The following is a 7,755-nucleotide window of genomic DNA, read 5'->3' as shown; positions in this document are numbered from 1 at the left end:
GCCCATCCTATGGCAAATCAAACGCAGAAAGTACGAATGAATAGGTCACATGCTTAGAAAATCACCAGATAGCATCACGATAATGGCCTGGACTGGAAGACGCAAGGGAGCAGAGGTCGCGGTCGGCCAAAGATCACTTGGCGAAGGTCGATGTTGCGCGAGCTAGCAGATACCGGCCTCATTAGGGAGTGGACAAGAATATAAAAAAAATGTGAAGCGTGCACAGATTACTGAGCATAGTCCAAACTATTATCAACCTCACCTCCGAAATTTCTGCTAACATCTGTCAAATTCCTATTTCGGTTTAATCTTATTTTCTCATGTAAGAAAGCTATTTCATTTTCAAAATGGCTTGATATGCTTGAATCAGATCGCTATATTCGCACATGCAGAAGGTGCGGTAAAATGAAAATTGAGTTGTCAAATTATGAAATAACCGCTGATGTCAATAACCTGGACAAATGGTGGCGTTAATCGAGATTAACGACTTAATATTGAATTATCACAGGTATTAAGTGCAAGTAATGCGGAATTGCAAGTAGACTTAATTCTCATAATTTAAGCGGATTAGAGAAATTTTCGATGCCAACATTGCGAAAAAAATTACAGTTTATAACTACTGCAAATGATAAATAAAGAAGTTTTTAAGAAGAAGAACAAAGAAGGCTAGATGCAATGCTAATTTGCACTAACACGTTCGAAATTTAATTGTTTCGATATTTCGGAGCAATTTGAAAAATTGCAAATTAGGATTTTTTAAATAAAAAATTATTTCTTAGTGTCAGGGCAGCTAATACACGTATTTGTTGCCTGCGGTTCATTTTTTACTGACAAAACCAGCGAATAAGCAAATCTGTTGTTCACTAATCCGCGTAATAGGCATCTGTCCCACTACAATTTTAATCAGTATTAACTGCGTTGAGTTAATCCCGGCAATCCCGATTAACGCCGCCATCTGTCAAGGGTATAAGACAGTAATGTTAAGAAATTCAGAGAGACAGATAAATTTTTTACAGTGAAACTCGCGATTTCCACCTGAAATTTCTGTTTTAATATAGTTTTTTTAATATAACATAATCTATAGAAGGTGTAAATGTGGAGTTAAAATTAGTGAGAAAAAAACTTGCGAGGTGGACTTTCAAATATTATCAAAAATTGTCAATAAAAAAATATAGTTCTTTCTCAAATAATTTTTTAAATATAAAAACATTTTTTTTACAAAAATATTAAAAAAGCGAAGGTATTTCACCTCAAAAAACTATACATGTATCGAAATTTTCAATATTGAATAAGCCTCAGAATTATTAAATTTTTTTCAAAATGTTTCCAGTTTACTTCTTATTATACTCAAACCTACAAACAAGTTAATATTTAAAAAAAATTGACTAAAAAATACTTGAATAACTCGACATGGAATCACTCACATCCTTTCGGGTGTGTTTGTCCAACTTTTCCTCCCAAATTGCGATAAAATGCTACAATTGGAGGCAGCGTCAAATAGCTTTTAAGAGCACGTTTAATTACTTTTATATTTTGCATATTTACTTAAAGTTCTAAAAACAAGTATTTTTAATATTTATTGCTATTCTCACACCCAGCGCATATTTTACTGACCCATCGACCTCTGCCGACCATTTGGTGTGGCTCACACATGAAAACAAATTTTCTTAGCAGTGGCAACCTCTTGTAACCTTGTACACCTACCGTTACGCCTTTGACAGCTGATGAACAGCTGCAGAGAAGGCCGATATATTTGTTTTTGATGGAATATTTCTTTATACAATAAAAAGAGAATTTATCCAACGGACTTCAAATTTATAACATCATCGGTATTAGCTAAAACGTGAACAATGGCTAAATTCTTAGCGCTCATCGTGCTTACCTTGGGTAAGATTTCATGGCATATTTGGCATATTCAATACGATTGACCACTTTTCCGCTTCCTATAGCTGCTTTGCTTAACATCGCCGCCGCTGAAATGCCCGCATTTAAAACGATCTTTAAATTCTTTGGCGGTGGCAATGGCGTCGAATTCAATGGCAATGGTACGCGTACCAAGGACATCTCCCAAATGACGCCCGAAGAGCTGGGCATTTCGCGTGGACAATGTCGTTATGATTTTCTGCCGTACATAACGTACAGTGAACGCATGTATTGCACACCTGATGATCTCTATATACTGCATCTTTTGCCTTCCAATGTTACCGAACCAATTCGTAAGCCACCGATAATGGTGCGTTGCCTGCAACCGGAACTGCCCGAGAATGCTACACGCAACGACAATACCCTACTCATAATGCAGAGTGTCAAAGACATAGTTGCGCTACTAAAGCCACAAGGCGCTGCAACTAAACGCCATGAGCCGGGCAGTTGTGTCATTGTACTCTTCTACACCGAATCCAGCCTCGGCTGTGCACACGTAGCGCCCTATGCCAATATGCTGCCCATACTATTTCCGACATTGCGTTTCGCCGCCATTGATGCATTCAAATTTCCCAGCTTCAATACAGAATTTGGCATTGTTGGCTTGCCAACGCTGTTACTTTTCCATCAGGGCCGACCGATTGTGAAATTCTACAGTGATGTGGGCACTTTTCATGCTTTCGTGACGCGGCACACGGGCATCAAGCATATTGAACCAATGCCAAAGGAATCTGAAATGACTGGACCATTGCCGGTACAGCCTGTGCCGCAAGTTGATTATGTGCTCCTACTTGCCTGGTCATTCATTTTGCTATGCGTTGGCAATTACTTTGCAAAATCACGGTTGTGTAAGCAAATCGTGGAAATGATCAAACGGAATTGGCGGGAATCAGAGGCACGAATGGAACGCAATTGAAGACGGCGTTGCTAAGTTTTAGTTGTAAATGTTATTTCGTAGGATTAATTTAAATTCGAATAAAATAAAATTAATAAAAAGCGTACTCTTCTCGTTTCCTTTGAATTAGGCACAAATGGCACGTTGTTGTTGTTGTAGCAGTATAAACATTCCCCATACATATACGGGGAATGCTGCCGAAGTGACAGTCCTTGGCCAGGGATAAATCCGGGTCGTTCCGGTTACGTAGAACCGACTCACGTGAGAACGTTAAACTCACCTAACGTAAAACCCAGAAAATGTACACTTCACGTCAGCGAAGCCACAGCCACAAACATCTAAAAATCTGTTGTGTCTTTAATGTAACGGGTGATCAATCATGAGGTGCTTTTTTCAATAGTTAAAAAAAAAACAAGAATGTAAATTATGTTCAAAACCTTTATTTATCATTTGAAAGGACATTCTTTGACATTTACTTTTTGAATAAGACTTCATTCAAATGTTGGCCGCAACTAAGCTTAAGGTGGTCTATTCTGAAGGTCCAATTTTCAATCACTCGCTCGAGCATTTCGACTGGTATGTCGTGAATAACACGCGTAATGTTGGCTTCCAGAGCTTCAATCGTAGCTGGTTTATCAGCATAGACCTTGGACTTCACGAATCCCCAAAGAAAAAAGTCCAAAGGTGTGATATCACAAGATCTTGGTGGCCAACTCACAGGTCCTAAACATGAAATCAGCTGCTCTCCGAAATGACTTCTCAATAAAGTCATTGTTTCACGAGCTGTATGGCAAGTGGCTTCATCTTGTTGAAACCAAATGTCGTAGAGATCATTAGATTCAATTTCAGGTAGCAAAAAGTCCGATATCATGGTACGGTAGCGAGCACCATTCACAGTTACGTTGCGGTCATCATCATTTTTGAAAAAATATGAACCGATGATTCCACCAGCCCATAAACCACACCAGACCGTTGTTTTCTCTGGGTGTAAAGGTAGCTCTTGAACCTGTTCTGGTTGCTCTTCATCCCAAATACGGCAATTTTGCTTATTGACGTAACCATTGAGCCAGAAATGCGCCTCATCGCTGAACAAAATTTTGCTCGAAAACAGCGGATCTTCTTCAATCTTTTCAAGAGCCCAATAAGCAAAACGGTGACGTGCAGGAAGGTCATTTGGCTTTAGTTCTTGTACGAGCTGTATTTTGTATGCTTTTAAATGAAGATCCTTCCGTAAAATTGACCAAGTTGTTCCATACGACAGTCCAAGTTGCTGAGAACGGTGCCGAATCGATTCATCGCGGTTTTCACGTACACTCTCTGCTACTGCCGCTATATTCTCAATGCTTCTTGCTGGACGTGGTATATTCGGTCGAGAATTATCCACCAATGAATATTCGGATTCAAATTTGTTGATGGTATGTCGAATAGTGTTTAAAGCAGGCCGATTATGTTGACCATAATGCGGTCTAAGCGCACGAAAAACATTTGTCACAGAACGCTGATTTTCATAATACAGTTGAACAATTTGTAGACGTTGTTGCGGTGTGAGTCTTTCCATGATGAAATGCCAAACGCTGTTCAACAAATCCACGATGACAGTTTGCCACAACTCGCGCGCGATCTGTAAAAAAACGCAAATGAAAAAAACTCCATTTAATTGATCACCCGTTACAAATGGCATTATAGCTTTTCGCAATGTCCGTAGAGCAGATTAACTTTATGAGAAATGTTTCGTGGTAGAATTATAAACAGATGTTGTTGTTGTTGTTGTAGCAGTATCTTCGCCCTGTTTTTTTTTATTATAAACAGATCTTTGACATAGCCTGCCGTACGGCAAACGCTGTTAGAAACAACTTTTCTTATTATTTCATGTGTCATATCCCGACTAAACATTGGTCAGGGCCATAGTCGAATGACAATCACGCACAAATCGGATCTTCTTCTTCTTCTTAATTGGCGCGATAACCGCTTACGCGATTTTGGCCGGATCGGATCGGCTACGCAGGTAATTCTTAGCAAGCAGTTACTTCGGCAACATGCCATGTTGTTGTTAGTGTTGTAGCAGCTTACTAAACCCTGTCAGAGTAATGTAAGCCCAGGGAACTTGCTGTTTCGACAGGTTGGGTCCAGAGGTAGAGGGGTATTAGATGAGTGGGTTTGAAGGGGCATGTGAAAAGGTGGTTAGTATCGTACGGAGCGCCTTCACATGCTGCACATTTGTTGGGTATGTCAGGGTCAATTCTGAATAGGTGTATCCAGAATTGTAATCGCACGGGTCTCCCTGGGTAGCTGAAGCTCTTCATCTGCTAGGGTGATGATTGGACTTCGATTGTGGCATTCAGGGGTCGGGAGTTTAGGAAGGTGGTAAGTGCCTCCCGATGAATGTCGTTTAGAGTCTGTCTAAACACTGTCCGAGCCAGTAGTTGCCGTTTTGTGCTAGATCTCGTCAGAATAGCTGAAGATATGCCTCCCGACTTGCCCGGGAGGCGGCTCAGGTTCTAGGAGATGTCTAAAAGGGTGAAATCCGAGTAGAAACTGTTTGCTGCGCATTCTGTTGTGCTCGTTGGCTGGGAGCCTTTGCGTCTCATTTGTAGGTGTTGTATGGGGGACATCAGGAGGCATCGCGTGGCTGTCGTGATCGCAATGTTTTGTCATGTCTACAGCTTTGTCCACTGCGAATCACTAGTTCCAGGCGACCAGACAGGCGCAGTATAATTCAAAACCGGCCGCCCAATTGCTTTAAATGTCGCCGGCAACAATTCTTTGTACTTGCCCCAAGTACCGCCGGATAGCGATTTGGGGACCTTGTTGTGGATGTGTATGCAGAGAAGAAGAGCAAACTATCGAAGGTAATTCCCAAAATTTTGGACTTTCACCTTCAGTTGCAGTTAGAACTCCTTTGTCCAGGTGGTAAAAAGGGTTGCCGTAGATTTAGTGGGGGAAAGTTGAAGATTCCTCGCAGTGAAAAAGCGAGAAAAACTGGTGAGAAAATCGTTTACTTTGGCGCACAGGTCATCGACGTCATTGCCCAACACCATTATCGAACAATCGTCAGCATAGGAGACTCCATCTGGTGGCTGAGGATGTAGAAGTTGAAAAGCAAGGTTGATACGACACCACCCTGCGGAACACCTTGCTTTATCCCTTCTGTTTTGAGTTTTGGTCTCGGAAAATTACTGACGTGTGCCGAACCCTGTCCAGAGCAACGTACCCTAAAATATTTTCGGTGTTTTTAAGGGGTTATATACAGTTAGAAGGCCGTAAAAAAGCGAATATCCAGAATTTTTTCTGAGAATACTTTTAAATTTATTGATCTAAAAATTTGTGCCCATTCTATGTTATCTTTTAACTGTATTTTAAGACTTAGTATTATTAAAAATATTTATTTCGAAAGGAGCTACAGCTGATCTCCGGAGCTCCTCTCAAAAAAAGACGTTTTGCGGTGACCACTATATCTCCGACCCGGATTCACTTAAATTAAAAAAACCAAACAGATTTCGTTAAAGTAATGTTAAATCTAGTGATTAATCGAAGGAATAAGCAAAATAAATTTGTTTGACAAAATGGCAGTTTCGTAAAACAAAAAATCGATTTCTGACCAAAATTTCCGTCTTGAATTGTTTTTAAAAACAAAATTTTTTTATCGGTGAGGAAAAATTTTCGATTAATTACTAAAAAATATATATAAGAAGCTCGTGTTCAAATTTGAGATCTTGAGATTTGATGTTGGTCACCGACTTTGAAAACACTATTTTGAGAAAAACGCGTTTAAAGTTTAAAACGCACTTTCAAGCACTCTGAAATGACTTTTCAAATTTGTGTATACCTTCGAAAATATTCACCAGAACGATATTAAATTTTCTGTGTGCATTCTTAAATATATGTACAGTGGCACAGTAAAGTCTACATACCCCATTGAAAAGCGAGGTTTGGACATTTCTGTGAACATTGTAGCATTAGAATATATTCCAAACAAATCCAATCTAACAACAAACAATAAATTTTAACAAAAAAATTTTAATCCAAAAATATTTATTAACAAAAACAAACAAAATTCATTTTCCAAACACAGAAAAGTCTGCATACGGCTTTGTAGTGGAGTACACAAAATGCAGTTCTGTACTCAAACAGTGCTACCAATCACTTCAGGCGCCTTTACTAGATACCGTTAGTTAGAAAGAAGTTTAGTTCTTCGATATTTATATTGTAGCTGTGTTAATTTAACCAAAATGGGTAAAGAAATCTGTGTTAAAGTACGTGAGCTAATTGTGAAATATTATAAGGAAAAAAATCTTTAAGAGAGATTGGAGAACTGGTCGGGCATCCAAAATCAAGCACTCAAACAATTATTCGGAAATATAATCACACTAATAGTGTAGAAAACAAACCAAGAAGTGGTCGCCCACCTAAATTGACTCCTCGTGCTAAGCGAAAAATATTGTTAGACGTGCAAGAAAATCCAAGAATAACAGCAATAGAAATTGCAAAAACCCTGAAAAATCAGGATATTGCTTCAGAGCATCCAGAAACGGTGAGACATTTATTGAGAAGCAATGGAATCCACAACCGTGTGCCTCGAAAGAAGCCATTCATCAGCAAAATAAATATGGAGAAACGAGTCGAATTTGCTAAGAAATATATTGATGCATACGAAGATTTTTGGGCTAATGTTTTATTTAGTGACGAAATCAAGTTCAACGTGTTTGGCTGTGATGGCAAACAAAAAGTATGGCGTCGAAATAATGAAGCATTATTGCCCAAAAACTTGCTTCCTACGGTGAAGCACGGTGGTGGCTCCATAATGGTTTGGAGCTGCATGTCAGCGGCTGGGGTGGGTAATTTAACATTTATTGATATTAATATGGATCGCATGGTATATTTGGACATTCTCAAAGATAATTTGAAGCAATCCGCGAGTAAACTGGGTCTTACGGCGG

General features: G+C 39.4%; 1 protein-coding gene across 1 annotated transcript; it reads left to right on the top strand.

Moving 5' to 3' along the window:
* The first annotated feature begins 1,714 nt into the window (after positions 1–1,714).
* LOC129244541 (thioredoxin domain-containing protein 15) lies at positions 1,715–2,924 on the top strand. The gene is made up of 2 exons (XM_054882227.1): positions 1,715–1,887; positions 1,950–2,924. The coding sequence occupies exons 1-2, from the start codon at positions 1,851–1,853 to the stop codon at positions 2,837–2,839; spliced, it is 927 nt and encodes a 308-aa protein (XP_054738202.1). The 5' UTR covers positions 1,715–1,850; the 3' UTR covers positions 2,840–2,924.
* Positions 2,925–7,755: the final 4,831 nt, after the last annotated feature.

Source organism: Anastrepha obliqua, chromosome 4 (assembly GCF_027943255.1).
Source record: "Anastrepha obliqua isolate idAnaObli1 chromosome 4, idAnaObli1_1.0, whole genome shotgun sequence".
NCBI lineage: Eukaryota > Metazoa > Arthropoda > Insecta > Diptera > Tephritidae > Anastrepha > Anastrepha obliqua.
The sequence above is the reverse complement of the archived record's forward strand: the minus strand, read 5'-3'. Positions and strand labels throughout refer to the sequence as shown.

Coding starts and splice junctions, on each gene's coding strand:
- LOC129244541 (XM_054882227.1), top strand. CDS start 1,851: ATGGCTAAATTCTTAGCGCTCATCGTGCTTACCTTGG. Junction 1,888..1,949: donor GCTCATCGTGCTTACCTTGG/GTAAGATTTCAT, acceptor CGCTTCCTATAG/CTGCTTTGCTTAACATCGCC.